Here is a 27,443-nt window from a genome sequence, read left to right as displayed (position 1 = left end):
CTCTCAGGGTGTGGTTCCGTTAGGGTTACAGGCTGATAGTTACACAAAAAACCTGACACAGCGAGGAAGGTGCAAGCGAGATCCTCGCTCAAATGTATGTGTGTCTGCCCAGGTGTATTTCTTGTAAAAGTTTGAACGGTTGACTGTATGAAAAGAGATGGATCTCCTGACTAGATACGTCGGTGGAGCCCCAACTATCCACTTTCAACAAACCTACCTGACCTGAATATAAGGACAAATCATCCGACTCTACAATGGCCAAACCGGGCCCGACTTCATTCCACGCAGTCGTGGAAGCCTTGGATACAGTTCCAAAGTCAAATTCTTTGTACGACCAGGAACGAATCACACAATACCGGACTGGCGGCTATCATCCTACTCGGTTAGGCGACACGTTCAAAGAGGGCGGATATAGGATCGTTCCCAAGCTCGGGTGGGGTGGCTTTGCGACGGTATGGCTAGTCAGAGATGAGAAGTAAGTAAAAAAGGACATGTAGTGGTACTGTATCTTGACTTACATACATCCCAAGGCTGGAAAAGTGGGCTTCGCTAAAAATCTGCGAGGCGAGAGCTGAAACTGCACCGCGTGAGGTCTCAGTGCTCGAAGCGTTGAAGCATTGTGGAGCGTCGGAATATATCCTCGACGTTTTTGATGTGTTTATGCATGGCGGTCCCAACGGTTCGCATGTGTGCATTGTGACCGAACTGCTTGGACCATCCGTCCACTATGTCCTGACCGACTATGGCCATGGTGGTGATAAGTTGGACCGCGAAATTATCATTCGCGTAGCGACGCAGATCTTGCAAGGCATCGCGCGATTCACGAGGCTGGATATGCTCATGGTGGTAAGCAAATTAAAATCGAGGAATCAGCAGAACAATGTTAATGCCGTGCTCGGTCGTGTAGATGTCAGCTGCGCAAATGTTTGTTTCACTGCGTCAAACTTGGCGAATCCGTCAGAGGATGCACTTCTTGATGTCATTGGGACACCCGCATCAGCAATAGTAGTGCGAAAAGATGGATCGACTTTGGAGTCCAACCTGCCAAGCGAAGTTGTCCGAAGCGCTAGCTGGAAGGAGTGGGCAGATGAACTCGAGGAAGACATCCGACTCATTGACTGGGGAGAGGCATTCCCACTTGGAGAAGCCCCATCTGGCCTTGCTCAGCCCCTCGACCTGAGCGCACCAGAAACCATCTTCGCCGATCAATTCGACCACCGGATAGATCTCTGGAGGGCAGGTTGCGTAGTAAGGGCCGAAATCTTCTAGTTCAAGATGGCTCGACTGACCCCAAACAGATATATGCTCTGGTGTTCGGCATCTATCCATTCTCATTTATTCTCAAGCAGAGTGATCTCATCGGGCAAATGATCGAATTTGTAGGAAGGCTACCGTCAGAATGGGAAGAGAAGGCGCAGGACTTAATGAAGGATTCTAAGCGCGCTTTTCCATGTGAGTCCCGAAATTATCACACGAACTGGTGCCGAGTACGAGCTGATTAGAGAAGCCCCCGACCAGACGCTGCCGAGATTGGACAGTCGATTCTCAGAATCGGCGGTCCATCCAGACCTGCTGGGCCTACAGCCGATCATCAAAGGCTTGATGAGGTTCCTGCCGTCCGATCGATTAACAGCGTGTGAGGCGCTGGAGCTACTCCCAGAATATGAGTACAGTGCGGACAGCGAGGACGATGAGGACAGTGAGGACGGTCAAGAGCTGTGAAGTCATCAATGGCGTTCCAGCCCGCAAATTTTCCTCAGATAGCTTGCTTTGGTTCGTGGATATTAATTCAAGTTCTTTGCTTGAATGTCAACGTTGCTGGAGTTGCTCACTGGGCGTCTGCGCCTCTTCTAGGAAATGGAGCATCGTGACGACCGACGATGATTTACAGACGCGGACCTCTGGTTGCTGTCATCTGTCTTCTTCGATGACAAGCGAAACCTTCGCGTCTGGCGAACTCTCGCGAGACCTCGTCACATCGCACCTGCTGGAAATGGTGGTAGTAGTGTTGGGCTCGATGGGAATGCGCTTTTACAATAGTGTTTGTTTTGGCTGATGTACGTGTGCATGCAGGGATCGAAATCGGACGGGGCACTCTGATCTCTCAATAAAAACGAATCAACGCTCGCCATCACCCGTAGAGTACGTGAAGCGGGCTGAGACCATAAGAGGCGTCGGAAAGGCTGAGTATCGGGTTAGTCATCGGAAGAAGACCCGTCCGATTTGACTTGCTCCCCTCGGTGTAGTTGGAGGTGTATTCGATAGGTCATAAACTCAGATTTGAACTCCTGCGAGAGAGCATGGATCGCATTCGAGTCTGCGTTTAGATACACCTCTCTCTCTTCCCGTGCTCAATCTTTCATATAAGTCACGTTGTCCACGCATTGTGTTCTACATTCATTTCATAGTCATACTCAATATATCGAGGTTGTCACATGAAGTGTCACATTGTCGAAGGAGACGACGCCCACTTAACCCGTCTATTACCGGAACGGCCATCATCGCTAGCCAGGCACGCCGGCCGAGAACCATGACGCGCCTGGTATGCTCTCTCCTGCAAGTCATCCGGATATCGTCTTGTGAAGCATCCTCCTCTTCCGAAGGGTGAGTGGAGACATGCCTTCTCTAGAAACGCCGCCATCGCCGTCAGTGCTTGGGGGTGGAAGAAAACTTGCCGGGTCCCATCAATTCTCCCCACATTTTCGGGGAGCCAGTCACAACCGAGACTGCCCTCACGATGAAGCCGCGACTGCCCTGTATGAAGCCGCTCGAGCTCCAAACATGCATGCGAGCAGATGGGGCAACTTTATGCACTGCTAATGGAAATCATGACGACGAATTACTTCAGCCTTCAAACGCTAAATGGGACAGACTCGATGCACCATCTGCCTCGTGAAGCCGTCTGGTGATTTGAATCCTGAGAGTGGGGCTGTGATGGCTTTGAGAGCTCGAATGCGGTACTTACTTTGCATTCATACCACGCACTATGATGTCGCCGACAAATCAGATCGCGATGCAGTGTTCCCCGTTCATCCAGAGAAATGCCTCTGACCCGGATGTGCTGTCCATCCGAATGCGCTGTTGAGAGGTTGCCCAAAGGATATAAGCATGTCTGGAAAGCTAGAAATCTTGCACAGCATATAGATATCTTCCTACCGGTTGCTCTTTCTTTGTTTCTTAACATTGCCGCCGTGTTGACATCCAACCGAATCATTTCATCGATCGATCGTGAACGATCATAGTCACCATGCCCTTTCTCGATCACCACGAGCCTGCCTCGGGTCGGATCATCGACATCAGGTCCGACTCTACAGGCATCGGACTTAAGCAGCAAATATTGAATGGCATCTCGACGTCGAATGGCGAGGACAAGACCTTGCCAACTCTTCTGTTGTACGACAATAAAGGGTTGAAACTCTTCGAAGACATCACTTACCTCGATGAGTATTACCTTACTAACGAGGAGATCAACTTGCTTCGTGACAATGCAGCGAGCATCGCGGAAAAAATTCCCAATAACTCCATTGTGGTGGAGCTGGGGTCCGGCAATTTGAGAAAGGTGAAGTTACTCCTGGATGCGTTGGACAACGCAGGAAAGAGCATTGTCTACTATGCTTTGGATCTTATGCACTCCGAACTGGAGCGCACGTTAGAAGCTGTGCCGGTGGGTACGTTCGAGCACGTGAAGTGCTTCGGCTTGCACGGGACCTACGATGACGGCCTCGAATGGCTGAAAAAGCCGGAGAACCGCAGGAAGCCGAAACTCATCATGTCTCTGGGCAGCAGCATCGGCAACTTCACCCGCGAGGAAGCGGTAGGATTCTTGTCAAAATTCATCGAGATTCTGTCTCCTCGCGATGGGTTTCTCATCGCGATCGATGCGTGCCTGGACGGTGCAAAAGTCCACAAAGCGTACAATGACAGCATCGGAACCACCCACAACTTCACCCTGAACGGCTTGGAGCATGCGAACAAGCTGCTTGGCCGTGAGGCGTTCAGCCGTGATGCATGGGAAGCAGTCGGCGAGTACGATGCCGCGGGAAACCGGCATCGCGCATTTGTCAAGCCAATACTCGATGGAGTGGAGGTGGAGGGAGTTCCATTCCAGCGTGGCGAAATGGTGCGCATCGAGGAATCTTACAAATATTCCCACGAACAGTCTTCGACTCTGTTCGCATCGGCCGGCGTCATCGAATCGGCCGTCTGGAGAAATGAAAAAGCCGATTATGGTAATTATGCACCTCCACGACTTGCACTCCCTCCCACTTTGCGTCAAGCTGTAGCTGTCCAGCGGGCTTCTCCAGTGATCTAGATCTCCACTTTACGTAATCTGCTATCGACGATGATAAGAATGATATCACTGACGATGTCAACACTCTTCACAGGCCTACATCTCCTTGCGAAATCGAAGAAAATGTTTTCACGAAAGCCCGAGAATTACGCTCAGCATCCTGTCCCGACCCTGGACGAGTTTGAAGAATTATGGGCGTCATGGGACAACGTCACGACAGGAATGGTCCCCAACGATGAGCTTACGAACAAGCCTATTCACTTGCGCAATGCAATAATATTCTACCTGGGACATATCCCCACGTTCCTTGACATCAAGCTCGTCGAAGTTCTCAAGCTTCAACCGATCGAGCCGAAATATTTCCAGAAGATCTTCGAACGAGGTATCGATCCGGACGTCGATGACCCGTCACAATGCCATGCCCATTCGGAGATCCCTTCCGACTGGCCTTCCTTTCAGGTTGTATTGGAATACCAAGAGCGTGTGCGACAGCGTGTGATTGACCTATACGCATCTGGCCGTCCATACGACGATCAACTCACCGGTCGAGCCCTGTGGTTGGGCTTCGAGCATGAGGTCATGCACCTGGAGACATTGATCTACATCCTCGTCCAGAGCGATCGCACGCTTCCGCCCATCGGAGTTCCACGGCCGGAGTTCGAGCAGCTTGCTGTGCAGGCCAAGAAGGAAGAAGTCCCAAACGCGTGGTTTGACATCCCCGCGCAAACCTTTGAGATCGGTATCGATGACCCTGACAATGCCGAGGGTCCAACGAGGTACTTCGGATGGGATGTCGAAAAGCCGAAGAAAGCCATCTCGGTGCCTGCTTTCAAAGCCCAGGGCCGCGCAATCACCAATGAGGAATATGCTCGTTATCTGCTTGCCACGAAGAACGATACGATCCCTAAGTCATGGGCGAACGCAGCAACTAATCCAAGAGCGAGCGGCCTTGTGAATGGTCACACCAATGGCCAAACGGATGACCAAAGCAATGGAGATTCAGCCTTCGAGCAGTTCATCGCTACAAAGGTAGTTCGAACTGTGTACGGCCCGATTGCTCTAACTTACGCCCTCAGCTGGCCCGTTGCAGCCTCATACAACGAGCTGGACGGTTGTGCGCATTATCTCGGTGGTCGCATTCCAACCGCGGAAGAAACGTGGAGCATATACGAATATGCGGAGAGAGTCGACTCCATTCTAGCCAAAACCATTGGAAAGAAGATTCCAGCAGTGAACGGGTATGAAGGATATTCAAATTTTCATCGCGACTGATGCTGACAGGCGTGTATAGTCATCTCATCAATGAAGGTGTGCAGGAGACACCGCCAACCAACACCTCCACAAACGGTGCTGTCGGAGGACCAGACGCAAAGGAACTGTACGTCAACCTCGATGAGGCAAACGTCGGTTTCGTGAACTGGACCCCGACTCCCATCACCGCGCACGGCGACAAGCTCGCTGGACGTTGCGGTATGGGCGGACTCTGGGAGTGGACAAGCTCTCCTCTCGAGAAGCGCGAAGGGTTTGAGCCGATGAACTTGTATCCCAACTACAGCGGTAAGTCGAAAAGATGATTCAGATGGTGTCGATTCATGTGCTGAATCTAATTTCTAGCGGACTTTTACGATGGAAAACACAACATCGTCCTCGGCGGTTCTTGGGCCACTCACCCTCGCTTTGCTGGGCGAAAATCAGTGTAAGTCCTACACAATTTGTTCTTGTGATGCGGGCCATCGGCTGACTTCTTGCGTGCATAGTGTGAATTGGTACCAACGCAAGTACCCGTACGCCTTCATCGGAGCGCGGTTGGTGAAGGATATCTAGGATCTTCCAACCAGCAATGTTAGCAAAGATGTATACTTAGGTAGGCATCAATATTCACTCATTCACTACACATCACAACCTAGCGCTATATGGATCTGAAAAGGTATGACGTGTCACATTTCTTGTGCACCTGGGCAGTGAAATGTGTTTTGGGTTTCCGCGGAAGCTAAAATTGACAACACCCATGAATGTAGCGGATCACTCCTGCCGTGTTTCAGCCTTCGTTGTTGTTACTGCTACAATGTAATTCAGCATCAATTGCAAGATAATGACAACCTTGGAACTCTTGGTTTAGCATTCTTTCACTTGGCCTGCATATCGTAAACAAACACATTCGTTACGACGCGTCATCTAGGTGGTCACCCGTCACGCGCGCTGGTGATTGTAGAACAATTTATTGGAAGTACGTTCCAACTGAATACAAGTATGCGCCATACATCAGCTCCGGATTGTTCTTCACCAGATCCCAGTCCTCGAAGATCGAAGGTACAAGAATTGAATACACAGCATCGACTCGAAATTCTCAAGATCGAGCCTGCCACAACAATCAATCGTTGAACATCGCAGCTTTCTTTAAGATGCCCACCGATCTATTCAAGTGGGAGGACGGAGCAGGTCTCCACCACCACTGTCCAATTTGCAAAGCACCGCTCCACCACGAAAAATCTCGAAGTCGATGCCTCGGCGTCCACGTAGAATGGTGTCATCGATATCATACCCTGTTCCGCAAAAATTGGAGCTCTCGCTGTCAGGCGTGCAAGATCTGTGACGAGCAGGAGAGGAAACGGCACCGAGAGATTGCCGAGATCCTGGAGAAGATAAGAAGGTTGAAAATAAATCAAGACACATCAAGCACTGCTTCCCGATTGATCAACGCACCCGACAGCCTCGAAGAAGACGAAGAGCTCGTGACTACGATCCCGTTGAAAAGGGATCGGAAGTTGATGAGAAAGGCGATCAAGGCAATTGAAAGGGACAAAGCCATCACTGCTGCGGACGTGGAACACGTGAAGCAGGTCCTCTACCCGCAAGCAGACGCAACGGACGAAGACCAGGACATAGCGATGAATTTGGCGTTCCATGGGGCGACGTGCAACGACAAGTCGGTCAGATTCGGCCTCATCGAGCGAGACACTCAGACCGGCGATTCGAAAGAGGATGATGTCGAATTACAGCGCATCCTGGCCGAGTTCGGAATTGCGACAAACGTGGACGCGGCGGCCACCTCCCTCATGTCCGACCTCGTTGCAGCCATCTTGCACGATCTCGAATGCCATCGCAACGAAATGAGAAACTTCGCAAGAAACCGAGCTGGGTTTTGGCGATGGGCTACTAGCAAGGCACTCTCTCTGCAAATCGAGCACGGAGGAGCTTGGGATGCCAAACCCAGCGTCGCTACTTTCGCTGACGAATCAAAACATAGAGCAGACGAGAACATTCGCAAACTCCCCGACCTCCAGAGCGCCGACACCACTACCTTTTTCACCAGATCTCATTCGTCCCAGTCACCGCCAGCAACCGACCAGACTCTGCTCTCAGTTAAAAAGACTGGACTCAAGCGTTCCGCTTTTACGAGCGGAGCGCAAGCTCCGACAAATACTAGGCTCGCCAATCCATGGATGACCCAGTTGCGAACAAAGAACGGCAAGAAGTTTCCCCTCAGAGAAGGCCGCACAGTCAAATTATCATCAAACAATGGCCTTCATCATCTCAGAGTCAAGACGGACCCGAGATCCTGGCACGACTTCGCGACTTACTCACATGCTTCCACCAGCGGCGAGGAATATATGCACTACGACAGTGATTGTTGATTGAAGTGGATGTCAGTCTCTAACCGAGGCGCGATGTGCTCGTCGCGATCGTATCTTCAAGTTGTTTGTTGGTTCTCGTTGGCTTGTTGTTTGATGATTCGGGGTTGATGTGTAAATTTGCTTGTTGAACTTTCTACCTTGAGATAGAGCCTTTTGCATGAGGCGATTCCGGCTTTTGAACATTCTAGTCTCAGGACGAACAACTTTATACAGCAGAATGCCTACACCGATGGGCAGATCGATAGGTAGTAATCCCAGAGCTTGACAGATGTACATTTGTCTGATAAATGTCCAAGGGTTGGCCAATGCAAATTCCAGGTCGACGACTTTTGTCATTCGGAATTTCGACTTCAATGCTTGTATGCGCAGCTGATATGATAGGTCACATCATTCCATCGGTATCATCGAATATTTAATTACCCATCACATACTCATGTAGAACTTAACACAATAGTGATGAGCATCGGAAGGACACCTGCTGGTATCCTCCTCAACTCGATACAGCGACAGTTCAACGGCGCGTTTACGAGACTATGGCAGGATGGTGCAGGACGGAAAGGGCGCATCGGCCTTGCCATCAGCGGCGGTGTCGATTCGATGGCACTGGCCTGGCTGTGTCATGAATTCCAACGCAATCACCACGACGCTCCAAAATTCACCGGCTTTATTGTCGATCATGGCGTTCGCGACGGAAGCGCCATTGAAGCCTCAAAAGTCGCTGGCGTCCTCAAATCTCTCAAGATCAAGGCAAAAGTGCTGAAGCTCGACTGGTCGTCATCGTCAACTCCCACTGAATACCCGAGTGCGATTGCTAAGCCTGGTGCTGCGTCCAATTTCGAGACAAAGGCTCGGAAACTGCGCTACCGAGCTCTGGGACAGGCATGTTGCGATGCGGGAATTGACTCTCTCGTCATCGCGCATCATCTCAACGATCAAGCTGAGACGATGCTTGTTCGGATCCATAGCGGCTATAATGGAGATGGCCTTCGTGGGATCCAGCCAGAAGCGCTATTACCCGAGAACGATGCCTTGACTAGGAATCCTCCGAACTTCCAGCAAGGTCAATATCCCGACTCCCATCATCATCCGAGTCAGCTCGGCGACAATCTTGGACCGATCAAGATCTTCCGACCTCTGCTCGACTTTACGAAAGAAGACCTCATCGCGACTTGTCGGGAAGCCGGGGTGGAATGGTTTGAGGATCATACCAACGCTGACAAAAGCTTGACTATCCGGAATACCGTCCGACATCTTCTGAATGGAGACGATCTGCCCAAGGCGTTACAGACAAAACGACTCTATCAGCTTGCGACAAACGTTCGTGCTCAAACAGACATGATTCACAAGCTCGACGAGGCAGCGTTCGAGAAAGTCAAAATCAGCCTCAAGCCTAGCGTAGGATTGGCAACATGCGAGATTGACACATCGCAGAAATTGGCGCCAGAAGGCGACGAAGCGCTTGAGAACCACGTCCGTGCCGGGCTCGTCCGACGCTTGCTCTCGCTCGTCAGTCCCACGGAGCTCATCTCCCTACAGGCCTTAGATCTCGCAGTGGACATGATATTTAAGGCCGGGACGACCAATTTCAGCACCTTGGGAGTAAGCCTTCCGATCAAGGCGGTGGTTGTTGCTGAAGTGGAGATCCGCGACCGCACCAAAGCTGGCACCGATTCCCATGTGCGTCAACTCACGCTTTGCCGCACCAAATCTTCGGATGTCAAACGTAGTGAAGCAGATCTCCATCTATCCATTCCAAGTCATCCGGAAGCCGCCATCCAGGCTAATGATGTGCTCACACAAGTCCAGAACGACAAGATCGCGTGGACATCCTGGCATCTCTTTGACCACCGCTACTGGATTCGCGTCGGCCGCCGAGAATTCGGCGACCTCGAAGCGTTCCCGATGCAGTCTCCCCCAAAGATCGTCATCCGCCTCCTCAATCAAAAAGATCTCACCCAGGCCGCAAAAGCGATTAAATCGAATCACCCTCGCCAACTTTACAAGAAACTTCACCTGAATCTCCGCAACGCCCTCGAGGCGGTTCCCACTCCCACCATAGCTAACACTTCCGTGGAAGGCCTACGAGCCACTCTTCCCGCCGTCTTTCTTTCCGCGGAAATGAACAACAACAATAACAACAGCGGCGTCGAAACTGACGAGTTACTCGCCTTGCCCACACTTGGGTGGATCCGCGGGGTGGTGACGACCGCAAAGAATCCGGCCGACGACCCGCCGCAAGAATGGGTCTTCGATTGGCGGTACAAGCAAGTAGAGTTGCACCCGGGAAACAACCCTCTGCATACCATTGAGGGCCCGGAGTCGTGGACTTCTGCTGCGAAGGATCCCGCTCGGACTACTCTTTCCCCACGTGTGAATTCTCATCATTATCTGCAGAGGAAGTTTCAGCCCAGGAGGACCAAAGCGGTCTGAATTTTGTATCACCTATGTAATCTTTGGGCGCGTGTATCGATACGGGTTTTATTTAGTATAGCGAACGAGTCGGGAAATGGATGTTTGTCGCGTGTATATTCTTGATCTTTTTCCGTGTCCTAGATATATTGGCAAGGTTACAATATGCTACTTCGACATTCGTCGCTGTGCGCTTCCGCTGGACCAAGGTTCTGTACGAATTCGCCAGAACAAGATCCAAGCCTGAGACCGGCAGCGAACCCCACAACGGGTTCATTCCTTCGACCCGATGGGATAGAAGAACAGCCGACTCTTTTCGATCGGCTTAAACGCCTCGGTCTCGCATCTCAGGAGGCATCTCAACGGACAAACCGCCTGCCTCTGGGCCATTTCCGCCGTGATCTCCACATCGGCCCGGGTGAAAGATCCAAAGATCACCGATCCGACGACGGGTCCTTCACGACTGGACAGGTTCCGCACGATGGCCAGCACGTGATGCGGGAAACACCGGTCCAACTCCTCGCCCAGCGGCCGCCGCATGCGTCGCTCTCCTGTCGGTAGCTCGCGTGGACCGACCAGTGGTCTTCCATCCAGGCCGGTCGGAGCCCTTTCAGCAGGATCTCGAAGTCCTGTGCGCTGACGGGGAGGTCCCATCCCAGCGGTGCTGGACGTCGCATTTCCTCGACGCGGGCCTTGCATCGTGCGGTCGGCGGTGGTGGTGCGGTCGCTTGCGGTCGGTGGGTCCCTCGTCGCGATGTCGACGGCCGTGAGGACTCCGCGCGCTCTTGTTCACCCCGTGACAGACAGAGAAGAGGTCATGGACGAGGTTCGGGGCTGTTTTCGGAAACCTATCGAGCGATATCATGGAGCCGAATGGCCATATCCCGATCGCAGCTTCGATGCAGTGGGCGATCCCATCATCGACCAGGCCGCAATTACAAAGGCCAATACCCTGGTGCCTACTATAGACACGAGGGTGGAATTCTCCTCTCACAGACGCACTCACCAATTTCCCCGGGCGATACTCACATCCTCAACGGAATTGTTGTGTCCAGAGCGAACGCGGCGCAAATGCGACAACAACATGAAGTAAACGAGATGCGTCGCGCACATGCATGCCAGCTTTCCGAATGAGGGAAACACAGACACGGCTGTCGCAGCGGCTTCTTCTCTCCATCCCCACCCTGGCATCCTAGCTATCTGGCCCATGCAGGCGAATCAAGCATTGGTGTGGGCTCCGTATGCAGAAGCAATGTAGAGCCCAGGTACAGATGCAATGCCGGGTCTTCTCTTCCGCGCATGACAGGTCGTGAGGTTTTTTTTAAATGTACAAATGCACCGTCATTGTCGATCCTGGCGCTGCATTTCCCTATAACGACCGGGAGGTCGAGTGGTGTGTACACCGAGGCCCGTGAAAGAGGGAAACAGGTGTGTGCCGTGTATGCCATAACGACTATGGAGTGTCTGCTACATAGGGTTCCCTTTCGAAGCCCGCAGGACCAAGCCCGCAAAATCATCGTCCGTTCGGCATTCGGCAGATGGTCGGCAGCTGGGCCTCTCCTCGGGGGCTCCTTCGCCGCCATCGCCGCCGCCGCGGCTGCCTGAATCCAGCATCCTTGCAGGACCCGTACTCGAGGGCAGAAAGAAAATAAAATTCTCCGATTAATCAATCTCAACCATATGGCGCGCGATCGATCGACCGGGGGGCGCAAATGACAGAGACCCCTGTCTTTTATCCTGGTGAGAGACACCCCTGCTCGAGGGACAAGGCACGGCTCGGCGGGAAAAGCCGCCTTCAACAATCCTCCCCCGTCGATGATGATGATAATGAATAAAACCACCAAGTTAGGAGCATTTCGCACATCACGACGACGATGGTGACAGGTCGAAATAAGTGTTAGATCTGGCGAACGGCAATTCCGAGGGCTCATCGCGGCTGCTGCTGCTGCTGCTGCTGTTGTGTGCTGTGCAGGAAGAGTGAAAAGTCCGGCTCGCCAACAAAACGGTCGCTCAGGTACGGACGGGAGATACATTGACGGAAATCCTCCAAATCCGAAGACTCGACGGGGTTCCAGCGAACCGGATACATCCCCGGCCGTGTCTCGAGACGAAGCTTTGCCTCGACCCAGGCGAGACCGGATGATGACCGACCGTCGTTGTTCGAAGGACGGTCGCTAGACGTTGGTAGGGTGGACTGACTGACTGTATTATTATTACAATGTTCACTGGTTGAGATGATCCCATTCCCGTGCCTGTCTCTTTCTTTTCTCTGACGATGTCTCTGTTTTTTTACGGCCGCAAGGATGCGAGGTGGCACCTTTTGCGCTGCGCTCGGGTTTTTCCCGTCGTCTGCGGCTGACTATATCGAACCCCTGTCTGAGGCTGTATGTGTGGGTTGTGTTGTATTTTGCGGACGGCTATGCTGTCTTCACCAGTGCTATATATATATATATATCGTCAGTGAGCCCTTGTCAACTTTTCGATGAGATCCAAAAGCTCACGATTGGCGATATATCAGTGTCTCGTCTGGTGCAATGTGAGTTGGAGCAGAGGAGGACCCTGGCCACGATTCTTTCCATCAATCCCTGCTTTCGGTTGGGACAATCACATGCTTCGCCGTGAGATGCTGCTGGACATGCTTTGCACGTGGCAGGGCCGGGATGAGGGAGACAATCTCAACCATGTGAGAAGCATATTCAACGGCTCGGGATCGCCTGGGATATTTTTCCCTCTGTCGCACGTTAGGGCCCCGAGTGCGTTAAAATTCATTCTACATCTTCGTCTTTCCTTCCACTGACTCAAGGTAATTATTCCCCTTGCGAGACGCGCAGCCCGTGAGACGGAAGATGGACAGAGGTGGAGTCTCGTGGGACGGGTGATTCCCATGGATGTACCTGACGATCCCGCGACCTGCCGGGTGACGATGCATGTGGGTTGGGAATGTCCCTGCAGGGAAAATCATCACATGCAAAACGTTTTGTTTTTGCCGCAGTGAGATGTCCTCCCGCTGCTCGATTATATCATTCGCCGCCAGAACGCACGCACGAGTCCCTTGCATGGCTGACGGAGGATTCGCATTCATGTGGACATGCCGATTCGCGGTGGTACCCCATGCGAAAGTGGTCCATTCCTGACTCTCTTCGGTCCGATTTCTGATGGAAATGCGCCAACGCAGGTACATATAATTACTCCCAGGGAGACTGTCACATATACGGCACAAGGATGTATCCGGCCGTCAGAAGTGATCGCGAGCATCATGATGATGGTTCAAGAATAGAAAAACCTTCGACCACGCTACCGTCCCTGCTACATACTAGGCAATGAGTGCGCATGGTCGTGTCTTTTCCCTCAACCAATTCTCGGAGCACCCCGGGCGGCCTGCAGGCCGATGCGTACTGTACAGAGAAGGATTCGCCTTTGAAAACCGCTTCTCTATTTTTTGGGGGGTTTTGGTACCCATGTGAAAGGGAAGCGTTTTCCACTGCCTGAAGACACAGGATATGCAAAGGATGTACATCGTACATGCCTCATTGTGCATACGCGTTGGCGCGTAACACGGCAGCAGTAATGGTAATATTTATGTCTAGTGCTATACAGTAGTACATCGATACATGCGACCATCACACACACATATACACACACACACACAACCACACGATCCGCCGACGACATCACCTTTTCACATGCCTGTCCTGGCCTCATGTGTAGAACCTGGTCGATGATGACAGCCAAGGGAGATTCCTCTCGGCCGTGGACAAGGACTCGTTTTCCCTCTTGTCTCAGCCCCCGAACGGGCTCTATTTGATCACCCATCCCCCAGCGTCCGTCCGGCTCGAGCACCGACCGAATCGTCCTTCTCGTGCGTAAAACAGAAAGAAAGGAAAAACGTCCTCACGTGGCGTGTGCCCTCTCCTCTCTCCGGGTGAGCCCTCGATTCAATCTCCAAGCCCTTTCCTCCCTGCGACCAGCCAGCATATACTGTACTGTACTCCTGCATGCTGCAGAGTCTATGGCGATGATGGGAAATCCCGAGGGGCGTAAACCACCGCCCTGATGGATCAATTAGGTAGGTAGGTACAGTACGATACAGTGCACCCTTCGGCGATGCGTTGCGTGGAGATACATACTGTAGGATGCAGGAGGGCTCATCATGCACTCGGAGGACCTTGTCGTAGTGGTGATGGAGACGGTGATGGTGATGATATGGTGGTGGTTTGATGCCCGGTTTCAGAGTGGTGGTGGTGGCGCGCTCATCGCCCGTCACCAGATCCGTTTTAGGTATTATCATCACCGCCGTCGAATAATATGGCCACCATACAGCGTCTCCTCCCTCTGTAGATCTTCGCTGCTCCCGTCGTCAGTCGTACTCGACATCGGTAGGTCATCGCAACGGTTCTCGGTCGGTGGGTGATTGGGTGGGTGCACGAGTCACTCGGATGCTCCGAAACCCTCTCCTCGCCCTTCTGTTCCGACATCGTCTCGTGCTTGTTGGGAAAGACATATCGCTGTTCCGAAGACTGTGAGGTACTTCATCTTCCGTATGCCACATCGGTCTGGATTCTGTTGCGGCACCTGTTCATAGCCTCTACCTTTCGTCACGAGTCACGACCGCCGAGACGACGTGCGCCGTCTCGCCTTGACATTCCGGCACCGGCGCCGACTGCGTACGATACATCCTTTGTCTTCTCTCTCTCTCTCTCCTTCTCCACCGAAGCCATTTGAACTACCTAGTAGTCCCTCATCGGATTGGTATATCCTGGTGAATTCCTCCACCTCTTTCCAATATTCTCCGATCAAACCTTTCAAGGCTCCGTCGACAGCTGGAGCCCTCGATACTGTACCGTTCTCCTCGGCGAATGCAGGGCAGGGCAGGCAGAGCACTACGACCACATACATATATATGCCTACCTACAGTACCTAGGTATAAAGTATATCCATCCAGCGCGCGGCTCAATCGCAAGCCACCTACACCTGCACTTTGCCCCACTGTAAGTAACAAGAATAATTCGAGAGGCAGCTCAGCACCAGCACCAGCACCAAGCACCAGCACCATCACCATCACCAAGCACCTTCCCTCTCGTCATCGAATTGCGTCTCTACCTAGTACCCGCCCTGGAGTCTCTACACACTCATCACTGCGCACACACACACACACACACACACACACACACACACGCGCGCGCGCACACATACAGACTTGGACGCTGCTGCAGGAAAAATCAAAGCTTGGGAGCTCGGCGCCTCTTCATTCGCCGAATGACAACCACTTTTTCACAACATACACCATACACCATACATTCTCACCTTCTCACCTTTCTCTCACTCTCTCTTTCCTCTCTCTCTCGCCCTCTCTCGCCCTCTCGCCGGAGATCTGTTGCCCAGGGTCTAATTGATCACCGTCATCTGCTACAGCACTAGTATTATTATATTACACATCTGAGCTGATCTCGTCACCGTCGCTTCTCCTCACGAATTCTCTCTCATCCGCATCACGACGACATTCCTACCATTTTCATACAGCACCGCCACTACCATTACCACCACCACCACCATCGGGGTATTTCCACAGTCACAGCCTCTCACTCGTGCACCATATAGCTTTCGACCATCACTTCCAGCTAGCCAACTCTCCATCGTTATTCGCAATACCGAATCGACCTCTCCGATCCTGTAATCCCACACGAGAAAATCCCATACGGATTCGATCTCGCTCACAGAACAAACATTCCACGCCAACGCGCCTCATTCCACCGCAACAAAGATCTCTCGCGTCGGTCATCGCGAGGGCCCAATTTCCACCTTCTCCTCTTCTCGGCGCGCCAACTCGAATTCTCGTCGGTCATCGGAGAGCGCGGCTTTGGATTTAGCGACGACCCCGCAATTGCGCATTCGGCATTGTTTCGTCACAGCTGAACCACAACCCCCGTAGACGGAGCTCCCGTCAATAACCCTCGCACATCATGTCGGCTCATACGACAAACCCATCCGCGGCGCAACGGACGAGCAACGACCCGGACGACACGGACCGAAAACACATGAGCTGTTCCCCGGAGGATGCACAGCAGTTGCAACAGCTGCGGACACAATTGCAGAACAATATCCAGCAGTCGCGCGCCGCCCATCACGCCTTTGAGCCCATATCGCTACCAGGATCGCAGCCGGTCTCGCGGGTGAGTGCTCTCGAGCGCTGAGAGTCCTGGTCATGACGAGAGTTCACGCTGACTGACAATTCCAGGTCGTCTCAGCATCGAGGAGGCCACCGCTCCCTGGTTCCGGCAATGCCTCATCGCAACCCTCGCCGCCCTCGTCGGCCGTCCACTCGCCACCCTTGACACCCGCCGCCAGTCGCTCCAAAGAGGCCGCCAAGCCTGTCCTACCACCAGCGGGGATTCCGAAAGATGTCATGACACCACAGCGGTCGACTTCGCCGCAGAGGACGCATGGAAGCGATGCCGTGACCAGCCAGCCTCGGCAGATATCGGCCACGCTTTCCGGCTCGGGCCAGGACACACAGCCGCCATCGAAGGAGACCAGTGCAGCGGTCACCCCCGTCACCACGAAATCCGGTCCTCCGAGTCACATCTCACTCCCACAGCAGAAGATCAGTGCGCCGCCCGAGAACGACGATGCTCAATATCGATTCGGCAACCGCGATCCGGCCGCCGGCTATGCGAACTCCGGGATCCCGAGTGCGACCCCTCCGGCCATCTCGAATTACTCGTCGTCGTCGGGCATCCCACCGTTGAAGACCCCCAAAGAAGAAGGTCGCAGTAGCAAGCGGACCAGTTTCTTCGGCGCCGTGCGGCTCGGTCACGATGATGATTCCGGCAAATTGGGAGACAAGGGTCATCATTCGAGCTCCAAATCCAACTTGAAGCGGTTCTTCAAGATCGGCGACAAGACCCAAAAGGAGAAAGATGGCGCCAAGCCGGGCGATGCATCGCAGAAGGACGGCGTGCGGACGCCCCCCGCACAGGCGAGCATAACAGCCGCTCCCCCCAGCGTCCCGTTCGCCGATGATCACGGTATCCAATCGAAATACGGCAAATTCGGGAAGATCCTCGGTTCGGGGGCCGGCGGCTCCGTGCGGTTGATGAAGCGTTCCGGCGACGGCGTCGTGTTCGCCGTGAAGCAATTCCGGGATCGACACACCTACGAGAGCGAGCGGGACTACAACAAGAAGGTCACGGCGGAGTTCTGCATCGGATCGACGTTGCATCACGGCAACGTCATCGAGACCATCGACATCGTGCACGAGCGGGGGAAATGGTTCGAGGTGATGGAATACGCGCCGTACGATCTGTTCGCCACCGTCATGACCGGCAAGATGGGTCGCGAAGAGGTCGCCTGTTCGACGTTGCAGATTCTGAGCGGGGTGTGCTATCTCCACAGCATGGGTCTCGCGCATCGGGATCTGAAGCTGGACAACGTGGTGGTCTCGGAGCACGGCATCATGAAATTGATCGACTTCGGCAGTGCCGTCGTTTTCCGGTATCCCTTTGAAGAGGACGTCGTGCTTGCAACCGGTGAGTCTGCTGAGTGGTGGGCTTCGAGATCTTGTTTTTCTCGGGTCCCACCGAATTTCGGATACATCGAGAAACCCTGCTAATCCTCCTCGAAACAGGCGTCGTTGGCTCAGATCCCTACCTCGCGCCAGAGGTGTACGATCTCCCTCGCTACGATCCTCGCGCTGCGGATATCTGGTCCATCGCCATCATCTTCTGCTGCATGTCCTTGCGAAGGTTTCCTTGGAAAGCCCCCCGGATCACGGACAACTCCTACCGGTTATTCGTCTCGCCTCCCGACCCCGATCAGGACAAATGGCTGAACGGCGGTGTCCGCGTCAAACCCGCCCCTGAGACCTCCACGCCCGCCAGTCGCGCAGGCAGCCGAGAGAAGGAAAACGGCCACGCCCACCACCACCACCACCACCACCCCAACGGCCATGACTCCTCCAAGACCACCGAGCAACCCATCGCCATCTCCAACAGCAGCACCCCGACCCCGACCATCAAAGGGCCCATCCGCCTCCTCCGCCTCCTCCCGCGCGAGACCCGCCCCATCATCTCCCGCATGCTCGAACTCGACCCCAAACGCCGCGCCACCATGGACGAGATCCTCGCGGACCCCTGGGTCCGCAACGCCCTCGTCTGCTGCCAGCGCGAAGACGGCGTCGTGGTCAAAGCACCCGGCCACACGCACACCCTCCAGCCTAGCAACGCTGGCGGAAACTAGAAGATCATCCTCGGGGCACTTGTGAGGCGGGTGCCGTCGGTGTCCATCCCGGACAGCAACGAGGATAGCGGGGAGGATGATGGAAACGAGGACGCGGAGATTCGGTCGCAGGATCTGAAGTGGAACAGCATCTGCGGATGACGGCCAGAAACGACCAGGGGAATCCTCGACCTGTCGCTTCACGAAGCGCGTTGTGGCATATTCTCTCTCTACTCAAAAAGACATGTCGGCGGGTGTTATATATACATATTCTTTTTGGTCTTTTGTCTCTCTCTCTCTCTCTCTCCCTCTCTCCTCCTTGTTCCATTAAAGGGAGAGGAGAGCATTATCATAATGATGAAACGAAACGCATGCTCGGTGCTGTCCCTCTTTTTTTTTTCTTTCTCGCTCGTCCCTTTCAACCTCTTCTTGGAGAGGATCACGGGATTCTTTTCATGGAATGCAGGGACGAAGAGAAAGATGTCTCCTTTTCATAACCCTCGTCCCTCAACGACGAGGACGATGACAACGACAACAACAACAACAATTGCATCTCCTTTAATTCTTTCCTCGGCACTAACGACAACGACGACGACGAAGACACAACTTCAACCTCTCCATCCTCCTCCTCCTCCTCCTCCTCCTCCTCCATCCTCCGACTTCGGCTCTCATGTCTTCGAGTCGGGGATTACGTCATCCCCATCGATTGGTTGAACCATGGGCGTTCCGCCAACGGCGCGCCCGCCGCCCGAGCTCAAGCTTTGGCTCTCTACCTCTCTCTCTTCCGCGCGAATTGCTTGTTTTATTTTTGGGGGAATTTTGGTTGCGGATCTCTCCCGATGGGCGACGGCACGTGGGGTGTGGTGGGCGGCCGGACAGATCCCCCAATGGGGGGGAATACACGTGCTTGGATGTGGAACGCGGTCCCTCACGATCGCATGGGAACCGCGATTGATGATCGATGCGGCTCGCGGTGGGTAAGGATCGAGGGGGATCCCGTCGCCACATGGGCAGTGGAGACTTTTTCGATGATCCTCCGTCCTTCACGCGGCGAGGTCCTGTAACGACACGCAAGGAAGCACATTTCCGCGATCGTGAGCACGGAAACCTCGCGCGACCTCGTCTGCTTCTTGTCTAGATTGCGCTACTGATAACACCCACCGTCCGTCTCTCCGCCGCCTCGACGACATCGTCTGAGCGCTGCCGGATTCACTACATCCCTCCCTCCCACCATCGGACCTTCTTCTTTCATCGCACATGATACCGGCCGTGGCACGGTGGTGAACCTTCTTCTTCTCGCTCGCCGTCTCTTCGTTCCTCCTCCCTCGCGACTCTCGATTGGATCACACAGACAGACCTCCTCTGCCTGTCGCCCAAAGCTCTCCCCGCATAGATCGTCTCGCACGCGGGCGCGCGCGCATTTCCGAACGATCCACCTCGTCGAGCAGAAAGAGACTACGACGACCGACAGAGACCCCCTCCAGGAGAAGAACGCCGGATCCAAGACCCACCGTCGAGATCTCGCTCCCCATCCGCGCAAGGACGCCCAGCCCCTTTCATCTCCCCCGCCTCAAACCACGACCCAACAGCAACGACCAGCGATCTCCGCCAGAGAGCGACCGCGCGCCATCATGGCCTCCCCCACCACCACCAGCGACCGCCCCGAGGAACCCCTCGCCGACATCCCCAGCCTGACGACGCAGCACACCAGCCCGTCCGACACGGCCGCGCGCATCGCCGCGCTCCGGCTCGTCACCGACAGCATCGCGCAGCAGCGGCAGGCGGCCAACAGCGCGCTGCTCTTCCACCCGTACAACCTCGCCGCCGCGGCGCTGGTCCTCGCCGCCGTCGCCCAGCTCCTCCGCGCCAAGCTGCACCTGGACTGGCTGGGGGTCGGGCTGAGCAGTATGGGCGTGGTCATGACGGGCATGGCGATCGTCCGGATGGTGACGCAGGGGTACATCGCGCGGGCGGAGAGCTACGGGCTGGACTGGCTCGACGGCGGCGGCGCGGATGCCGCGGGAGGAGTAGGAGGAGGAGGCAAGGAGAAGAAGAAGCAGCAGCAGCCGGCGGATGTCTGGGTGACGCGGTTCGGCGACGAGGTCATCGGCGCCATCGTCGTGGACTGGCGGGCCGACGCCCGGACGGGGGAGACCCAGGGCCGGATCAAGGGCTGGGCGGTCCGCCTGCGCTACCGGGGCCGCGGCGTGGGCGCGGCGTTGCTGGAGGAGGTGGTGCGGGCGGCGCGGGCGAGGGGCCTGCGGGGCGAGGCGGAGGCGGTGGTGTTTGCGGAGGACCATGCCAGTGAGTCGTTTCTCCCCCTTTTTCCTCTCTCTCTCTCTCTCTCCCTCTCTCCCTCCCTCCCATGTTGTTTTCTCAAAAGAAAGAATGAATGGATGAAAGAAAAGGGGAACGACCCGCTGACCTCACCCGCGTGTTTTCTTTTCTCCCTCCCCGAACAGATTCCCTCCGCGTCCTCCCCACGCTCTACAACAAACAGATGGACGACCGCGAGCTCTCCCACCGTCGGACCCTGGCCCGTCTGCTGCTGGCGGGGGACGGCCCCGCGGCCGGGGCCCCGGCGGGCGCCGCGACGACCGAAGGGACGAAATCGTCCTCGGCGAGGAGACGGTAGATGTTCGGCGGGAGAGAAACAGGATGTAGTTGAAATGGAAATGGAAATGGTTTTTCGTGGGAGGTTTCCCTTTCATCTCATTTCGTTTCGGGGGTTTTTTATTCTTTTTTTTTGGCACTGGACGGGATGGGATGGAAGAATGGGGAATCTTTCCGCGGCGTTTGGTGAGAGGATCTCTCTCTCTCTCTCTTTCTCAGAGGACGGCATCACAAATAAACAGACAAACAAACAACAACCGCTTCTCCGGCCCAGCAGCCGGGGTCCCATCAGCGGCCCCATCGAAACTCGGCGCCGATTCATTCATTCACGGGTAAGGTAGAGACAGGGAGGATCGATATGTCCGTCCGCGCGGACGAAGACGAGACGAAGCGGGTGCCTGCCCCCCATCGTCGGTTCTGTCCCGGGTCCTGAGTTCGGGCAGATTCAGTACCCATGGAGAGGAATGGTACTGCCGGTCACAGTGCGTATGCGCAAGAGCCAAATGGAAATAGAAAACGTAGGAAGCCATTTGAAGGGAGAGTTCGTCACCGGTTAGGGCCCGGCCAAAACGCGCCTGATGAGAGCGATGAGCATGTCCCTACGTCCCATTCCGTCTCTGCCGCGAGAATTCCATCTCTCCCTCTCCGTGCCGGACATGGCACACCCGAGGCGGTTTTGCTTCTCTCATCGGCCATCTCAGGTAGGGAGTGGGGAGGAGGGGTCATTTCCGAGATCACAGATCACTCCTGCGCATTCAGCTCGCAAAAAGAAAAGAAAACAAAAACAGTCAACCATCACCGCGTCCTGCCCCCCGAGCTGCGTCCGAACCGCATCCCTCGGCCGCCATGCGCCAGGCCCGCGTTGCCGCTCGCAGCCCGATCGTTCGATTTCCTGCTCATCGTACACACGGGACGGGGCTCCTCGCCGTGCATGCTCGCCAGCGCGAACGAGTCGGTGTTGTGCGCAAAGTACAGCCAGATCCCGTCCAGCGTCTTCTTGACGACGAGCGCGCCGATGGCGCCGGCGGAATGGCTGTGTCGGACCGAGGGGTGGCCGAGGAAGTCGGAGGTGATGAAGGCTTGGAGGGCCTCGGGCTCGTCGCAGGGCTCTTCGAAGGAGGTCGGGTGGGCTGGCGATGACCCCGTGGAGCGGAGGGAAGACGATGAAGGCCAGCTTTCGATCTCTACGTCGTCGGAGATGGGCGATGCCGGGCCTGAGCTCGCACGGGATGAATGGCCCGACGGGGTTGCGCTGCTGCGACGCACGTTCCGAGGGCGTCGTGGGTGGTAGATGCGTTGTGCGGCGGCATGCGCGGCGAACGTCGTGGCCATGTGCTCACCGGTCCCGCTGGTGACGGCCGCGACGGAGGTTCGATCGGGGTCGTTGGTGTTGACTGGTATGACAAAGGCCCCGACGCCGATCAGTGCAGCTGGCCCGACTCGTCCGCGGTGCTTCATACTAATTCCGCCAGAGGAGGCAGCGCAAGCGATATTGCCGTGTCGATCCACAGCAATGGCACCGATAGTGTCGGTGATGTGATCTTCTCTGTCTGGGATGGTATGCTCCTCGTCTCGAGAGAACGAACTGGTCTCGGTGACGTCGATGGAGGACCTCGTGAAAGCTTGTCTCGTGTCCCCTGCTCGTCGCGACTGCTCGAGAGGTTCCCTTCCGGACACTGTGTCTGTCCCCGTCATGGACAAGTCATCTTTCAGCTGTTCCTCGAAATGGAAATCGCTGTCGTGTTTCATGTGAAACCCGATCTCGTTCATATGAGCACCTCCTTCGGCAGCGCCGTCGGAATTCACGATACGTGACAACGATGCCGTCGAAGGGATTTGTTGGGTACTGTTAGCAAATGGATTGCGCGCAGTATTTTCAAGCATCCCGGGAGGTCCGACCGGATCGAGGTACGCTTCGGACTCTGGAGTAGTCGTGCCTGATCCGGGTCGCATGCGATCGTTCAGAGAGGCGATGGGCGACCGAAGTGAGGCCAAGGTGCTCTCTCGCGAGTCGGACGGCGCAGGCGACAGTGGCGTGATAGGGTGGCCAGAGTGCAGCATGCTCAACAGCATTGTCCTCTCATGTTTGATGCGACTCGCCTCGGCGCTGCCTGCCTCACTGTAGTACATATCCAATTCGCGTTCCACTTCGGCGAGTGAAGCAGACGGGCGAAAAATCCAGCTGTCGCCGTCGATGCGTTCCGCACGCATCAATTCGGCTCGCCATTTCTGCCACCGTTGTTTCGCGCTCGGCGATACGAGGTAAGAATACGGCAAGATTGGTATGCCGTGATCGTGAGCGAAATTTGTGGCTCCTTCGCCGACCAATAAATTTGGAGGTACGCGCCGGAGAGACAGAGGCTGAGAAGTGCAATCGAGTAGAACTCGGGCGAGCGAAACCGGGTTCTTGATTTCTGCTGAACATCAGTCATGCACGTCCGAGAGATTGAGCACACAAGCGGCGGCACTCACGCGCAACAGCTCCAACGGCTCCGCTGCGGCCCAGGTGATCGACGACGATGGCGTCGCATTCCACGACGCCGTCGATGTTGGGGTTGCTGCCATACCCAGCATTTGTAATCTCCCGGTCTTCCAACACTTTGATGGCCATCTCTGCCGCATCGACGGCCGAGCCGCCGTTCTTGAGTATCAACATTGCTGATTTACAGGCGCTGAGAAGGTCAGTAGAAGGTCTATACGTGAAAACTGGGGAAGGGTCTCTACGTACTCGGAGCATGCTTGGAGGTGGTTTCTTTCGTTCTCTTTGCTGTGGTATCCCGCTCCGGCGTGAACGAAGACACAAGACATGTCGGCATCTCCCTTGCGGCCGCTTCGTCGAGAGAACATGATGGGTTGGGGTTTCTGTGGCTTCGAGTCTCAGGTGATGGCGGCGTGATGATGATGCAAAAATCCTAGGAAGTGGATGTCGATCTTAGGAATGGAACGAGGAAGGTCGATGTGGACGACGATGCCGCTGGCGGGTAGTTCTGTGGGATATCGTGTCAAGGATCGACGAAACCAGCGTCGAGGTCAAAGCGAATGATGTCGTCGAGGTCGAGGCGGATGTCGTCGTCGATGTGATCTGATGTGGCCGTCAGTCCTGTGATACTCGCGATTCTGCAGGCCACATCGACACGCAGCGATCGGGCTCGAGTGTGTAGAGATGAGCGGGAAGGCGGAGGTTGAGGTTGAGGTTGAGGAATTTCGGAACGGTGGATGACGGCGAGGTGGATTTCACGACCGAGACTCGTCCCGTACTTGCAGGCGATGCTCGGTGAGAGTCAAGGTCAGCGCCGCTAGGCGGGAGTCTGGTGAAGAAAGAGAGGGAAGAGAGGAAAGAGTGAGTGAGTGTGAGTGAGTGGGTGAGTGCCAAATACGGCGGGTTCCGAGCAGGGAAGGAAGGCGTCGTCGGCGTGTCGGTTGTTGACTGACTTCACTCTACTAGATACCTAGGCAGGCAGGCAGGCAGGTAGGTAGGTAGGTAGATAAACAGGCACTGAAGACTCAACACACACCACCAGAAAGTGAACGAGTGGAGAGGAAGGCACTTGAGAGATGATGATGGTGATGGCTGGTGAACGATGTGGCAACGATCTTGCCCTGCTTGCTGGCTGTCACTGTTCACTGCCATTTGTTACCGTTGTTACTCTATCCACGGCGAAGAGCGTCAATGGTGTGCCCAGGTATCCATCAAATGTCCGCCCGAGTCGCAATTGAATTGATGACGAGCCCAGCGATTCTGCTCTGCCTGCCTAGGCACCTCACCTCGTACATCTGATCCACCACCACCGTCAACCCTCTCTGCTGGGTGTTCGAGATCACCATCATCATCATCATCACTTTTCGACATCATCATCGCCTGCAGTATCGACCCACAGCAGGAACAGCAGCGGTCGCGTTCATCTCCATCACCTGGGCACCAACCAATTTGTCTCCGACTCTCCGACAGATCCACGGTCGGGGAGGAACGAGGGAGGGAGACAATCAGTCACTCACTCCTCGAGATGTTACCACTGGCGATTGCCCTTCCACTGCTACATCCTGGGCTTCCATTGCTCACCGCCCACCGCTCACCTCGTGTGCGCTCATCAAATGGGACAGAACTCACCATACTTCAGCGCCACCACCTCGAACCGAATCTGACGCCTCGGAATGGAATGGATACAGTATCAGTGTCGGTATCGGTATGTCGGATCGCTGGACGTGGGTCGTGCTTGCTTGCTTGCTTGCTTTATTTCTTTTCTTATTCCTTTCTTGCTTTCTTTCATTCTTCCTTTCAGTGCAATGCTCGATTCGGCGCTCGGAGGAGGACCCAGGCATCGACAACAACGCACTCTTCCAAGGGTTATTGTTTCTAGGATCCCGAGGAAACGATGGGGATGATGGTGATGATAATGGAGATGATGGAGATTATAATGATGAGGGATACCACTTGGTCACGGAGATTGATTTCACGAGACTCCCTCCTCGTCATTGCAGAAGAAGCCAACAAAGAAAGGCCCGGTGAAATTCCTCCCCTCCAAAGAGTTGGCTGGTTGGTTGGTTTTGCGCCCAAAACTCCCGATTGCGTGGACCACCCATGCCTATCGCATACATAGCCTGGGCGATATTGGAAGTATCACAGCAGCGGAGTTGTAGGCGATGTCAAGTCGTACATCATCATCATCATCATCATCACACAATTTGACACGTTTTGAGGGCTTCGATGGTATCGGTGCTCGACATGGAGATCAAGTCTCGTCGTCAACATAATGGGACAATAATCATTCGACCATTTATTCGAGGACACGATTGGCCGCGGTTTGGGTGAGAGCTGGCGGTTGTAGGGCAGGCGTGGCGTGGGCTTCCATCAATGACAATACCAGGTTGGCTTCCTCTCAGCAGTAACAATGGGCGGGGCGGCGCGGGGCGGGGTTCCTCTCAGTCTCTCATCACGCATCCTCAGTGCGCGTGGTGGGTGGATGATGATTCAGCAGCAAGCAAGCAAACAGCTTCAGGGCTGGCTGGCGGGCCACAGTCCAGTGACGACAATGTTCGTCCAATTCCATTCCAACAACGCGCGGCACAAAGCCCCCAGAAGGCCTTCGGAATCCACCACACACGGCACTCTTTCACGGAGCAGCGATCACGACTTCACGACATCACGAACTTCACGCGCCCGAGGACATCGAGAGCTTTGCGTTTGCTTGTCTGGTCTGCGCTGCATCATCGTCACCATCGCTGCCTCGAAAGCGGACCGATCGGACACAGCAGCAGTCCCAGTTGATTATCCTCCGCCTCAGAGCGCCGTCCAGGTCGACCACATCGCCACTCGTCTGAACAGTAACCTTCAAATTCAAGATGGCGAACCAGACTCCTGCCGTTGTCATGGACAAGTACGTCTCCCGCATGCGCCGGCGCCGGAGAGTGCGCAATGCCAATGCTGACTCTGTCTCTTTCCAGCGGTACCGGTTACTCCAAACTCGGGTTCGCAGGTAACGATTCACCATCATTCGTCTTCCCGACCGCCATCGCGACCAAGGGACCATCGCCAGGCAGCGCAGGCGCGGGCTCGGGGCGTCCGGCGGTCGCCAGCAAACCTTCCTTCTTGACTGGCGGCGCTGGTAACTTGTCAGCGAAGAGAGGGACAGAGGACTTGGATTTCTTCATCGGTGACGAGGCGCTGGCGGCTTCAGCAGGACCTGGTATGTTGCGCACCAATCTGGCGCGTGGGAAATACAGAATTTTGAAGGGTTGACCTCATTCCAGGGTATGGTCTGCACTACCCGATCCGACATGGACAAATAGAGAACTGGGTATGTGGCTCGATCTACATGTTTCTCATGACTGTCGCATCGATGGTAGGTCACCACGACTGACGGCTTCTTTCCCACAGGACCACATGGAGCGCTTCTGGTCAAACAGCATCTTCAAATACCTCCGAGTCGAGCCTGAAGACCACTACTTTCTCCTCACCGAACCTCCGCTCAACCCGCCGGAGAACCGTGAGAACACCGCCGAGATCATGTTTGAATCGTTCAACTGCGCAGGTCTCTACATTGCCGTCCAAGCCGTCCTCGCTTTGGCCGCGTCGTGGACGTCATCCAAAGTACAAGACCGCTCTCTCACCGGCACGGTCATCGACTCCGGTGAAGGTGTCACTCACGTCATTCCCGTCGCCGAGGGATACGTCATCGGCAGCAGCATCAAAAGCATCCCGATTGCCGGTCGAGACATCACATACTTCGTACAGTCACTACTCCGGGAGCGTGGCGAGCCCGACTCATCACTGAAGACCGCCG

General features: G+C 54.9%; 11 protein-coding genes across 11 annotated transcripts in view; 8 read left to right on the top strand and 3 right to left on the bottom strand.

Annotated features, from left to right (window-relative positions):
• The first annotated feature begins 104 nt into the window (after positions 1–104).
• On the top strand, positions 105–2,186 carry K489DRAFT_432489 (kinase-like protein). Its single transcript, XM_033608489.1, has 4 exons — positions 105–475; positions 531–1,248; positions 1,299–1,452; positions 1,508–2,186. Exons 1-4 carry the CDS (start codon positions 255–257, stop codon positions 1,720–1,722), a joined length of 1,308 nt encoding a protein of 435 aa, XP_033458568.1. The 5' UTR covers positions 105–254; the 3' UTR covers positions 1,723–2,186.
• Positions 2,187–3,493: 1,307 nt separating this feature from the next.
• Positions 3,494–6,397, top strand: K489DRAFT_381529 (uncharacterized protein; the record flags this gene model as incomplete). The annotated part of the gene is made up of 5 exons (XM_033605141.1): positions 3,494–4,229; positions 4,386–5,529; positions 5,583–5,848; positions 5,906–5,987; positions 6,049–6,397. Coding segments are annotated over 5 exons (2,295 nt in total), but the record flags the coding sequence as incomplete, so codon positions are not given.
• Positions 6,398–6,634: 237 nt separating this feature from the next.
• On the top strand, positions 6,635–8,141 carry K489DRAFT_432487 (uncharacterized protein). The gene has a single exon (XM_033608488.1). It carries the CDS (start codon positions 6,694–6,696, stop codon positions 7,924–7,926), a length of 1,233 nt encoding a protein of 410 aa, XP_033458566.1. The 5' UTR covers positions 6,635–6,693; the 3' UTR covers positions 7,927–8,141.
• Positions 8,142–8,321: 180 nt separating this feature from the next.
• Positions 8,322–10,453, top strand: K489DRAFT_381527 (uncharacterized protein). Its single transcript, XM_033605140.1, has one exon. It carries the CDS (start codon positions 8,383–8,385, stop codon positions 10,354–10,356), a length of 1,974 nt encoding a protein of 657 aa, XP_033458565.1. The 5' UTR covers positions 8,322–8,382; the 3' UTR covers positions 10,357–10,453.
• A 29-nt stretch (positions 10,454–10,482) lies between these two features.
• Positions 10,483–11,283, bottom strand: K489DRAFT_249852 (uncharacterized protein). The gene has a single exon (XM_033599948.1). The coding sequence runs from the start codon at positions 11,032–11,034 to the stop codon at positions 10,609–10,611; it is 426 nt and encodes a 141-aa protein (XP_033458564.1). The 5' UTR covers positions 11,035–11,283; the 3' UTR covers positions 10,483–10,608.
• K489DRAFT_249857 (uncharacterized protein) lies at positions 11,283–12,503 on the bottom strand. Its single transcript, XM_033599949.1, has one exon. It carries the CDS (start codon positions 12,366–12,368, stop codon positions 11,532–11,534), a length of 837 nt encoding a protein of 278 aa, XP_033458563.1. The 5' UTR covers positions 12,369–12,503; the 3' UTR covers positions 11,283–11,531.
• A 2,404-nt stretch (positions 12,504–14,907) lies between these two features.
• K489DRAFT_249399 (uncharacterized protein) lies at positions 14,908–15,835 on the top strand. The gene has a single exon (XM_033599946.1). It carries the CDS (start codon positions 15,192–15,194, stop codon positions 15,726–15,728), a length of 537 nt encoding a protein of 178 aa, XP_033458562.1. The 5' UTR covers positions 14,908–15,191; the 3' UTR covers positions 15,729–15,835.
• Positions 15,836–16,295: 460 nt separating this feature from the next.
• Positions 16,296–18,570, top strand: K489DRAFT_321530 (Pkinase-domain-containing protein; the record flags this gene model as incomplete). The annotated part of the gene is made up of 3 exons (XM_033601553.1): positions 16,296–16,496; positions 16,571–17,861; positions 17,960–18,570. The coding sequence occupies 3 exons, from the start codon at positions 16,296–16,298 to the stop codon at positions 18,568–18,570; spliced, it is 2,103 nt and encodes a 700-aa protein (XP_033458561.1).
• A 1,610-nt stretch (positions 18,571–20,180) lies between these two features.
• On the top strand, positions 20,181–21,184 carry K489DRAFT_410984 (uncharacterized protein; the record flags this gene model as incomplete). Its single annotated transcript, XM_033607765.1, has 2 exons — positions 20,181–20,853; positions 21,012–21,184. The coding sequence occupies 2 exons, from the start codon at positions 20,181–20,183 to the stop codon at positions 21,182–21,184; spliced, it is 846 nt and encodes a 281-aa protein (XP_033458560.1).
• A 773-nt stretch (positions 21,185–21,957) lies between these two features.
• K489DRAFT_359169 (N-terminal nucleophile aminohydrolase) lies at positions 21,958–24,411 on the bottom strand (the record flags this gene model as incomplete). The annotated part of the gene is made up of 5 exons (XM_033602596.1): positions 23,891–24,411; positions 23,635–23,834; positions 23,291–23,576; positions 22,425–22,828; positions 21,958–22,271 (listed from the first exon to the last, which is right to left on the bottom strand). Exons 1-5 carry the CDS (start codon positions 24,007–24,009, stop codon positions 21,958–21,960), a joined length of 1,323 nt encoding a protein of 440 aa, XP_033458559.1. The 5' UTR covers positions 24,010–24,411.
• Positions 24,412–26,180: 1,769 nt separating this feature from the next.
• The window catches only part of K489DRAFT_249414 (arp2 3 complex subunit), a 2,130-nt gene continuing 867 nt past the window's right edge, over positions 26,181–27,443 (top strand). Inside the window, exons 1-4 of the mRNA XM_033599947.1 lie at positions 26,181–26,537; positions 26,605–26,846; positions 26,911–26,957; positions 27,038–27,443. Coding sequence (XP_033458558.1) covers positions 26,503–26,537; positions 26,605–26,846; positions 26,911–26,957; positions 27,038–27,443 — 730 coding nt within the window. The 5' untranslated portion in view covers positions 26,181–26,502. The remainder of the gene's footprint in view (positions 26,538–26,604; positions 26,847–26,910; positions 26,958–27,037) is intronic.

The sequence above is a fragment of the Dissoconium aciculare genome (genome assembly GCF_010015565.1).
Source record: "Dissoconium aciculare CBS 342.82 unplaced genomic scaffold K489scaffold_8, whole genome shotgun sequence".
Taxonomy (NCBI): Eukaryota; Fungi; Ascomycota; class Dothideomycetes; order Mycosphaerellales; family Dissoconiaceae; genus Dissoconium; species Dissoconium aciculare.
This window is presented reverse-complemented; position numbering and strand designations above follow the sequence as displayed.

What these genes read in the sequence shown, in the direction of transcription:
- K489DRAFT_432489 (XM_033608489.1), top strand. Translation starts at nt 255, where the DNA reads ATGGCCAAACCGGGCCCGACTTCATTCCACGCAGTCGTGGAAGCCTTG. An exon ending in TGGCTAGTCAGAGATGAGAA is followed by an intron (nt 476 to 530) that starts GTAAGTAAAAAA and finishes ATACATCCCAAG; the next exon opens with GCTGGAAAAGTGGGCTTCGC. An exon ending in TTCTAAGCGCGCTTTTCCAT is followed by an intron (nt 1,453 to 1,507) that starts GTGAGTCCCGAA and finishes TGATTAGAGAAG; the next exon opens with CCCCCGACCAGACGCTGCCG.
- K489DRAFT_249399 (XM_033599946.1), top strand. Translation starts at nt 15,192, where the DNA reads ATGCAGGGCAGGGCAGGCAGAGCACTACGACCACATACATATATATGC.
- K489DRAFT_249852 (XM_033599948.1), bottom strand. Translation starts at nt 11,034, where the DNA reads ATGCAAGGCCCGCGTCGAGGAAATGCGACGTCCAGCACCGCTGGGATG.
- K489DRAFT_381527 (XM_033605140.1), top strand. Translation starts at nt 8,383, where the DNA reads ATGAGCATCGGAAGGACACCTGCTGGTATCCTCCTCAACTCGATACAG.
- K489DRAFT_432487 (XM_033608488.1), top strand. Translation starts at nt 6,694, where the DNA reads ATGCCCACCGATCTATTCAAGTGGGAGGACGGAGCAGGTCTCCACCAC.
- K489DRAFT_249857 (XM_033599949.1), bottom strand. Translation starts at nt 12,368, where the DNA reads ATGTATCTCCCGTCCGTACCTGAGCGACCGTTTTGTTGGCGAGCCGGA.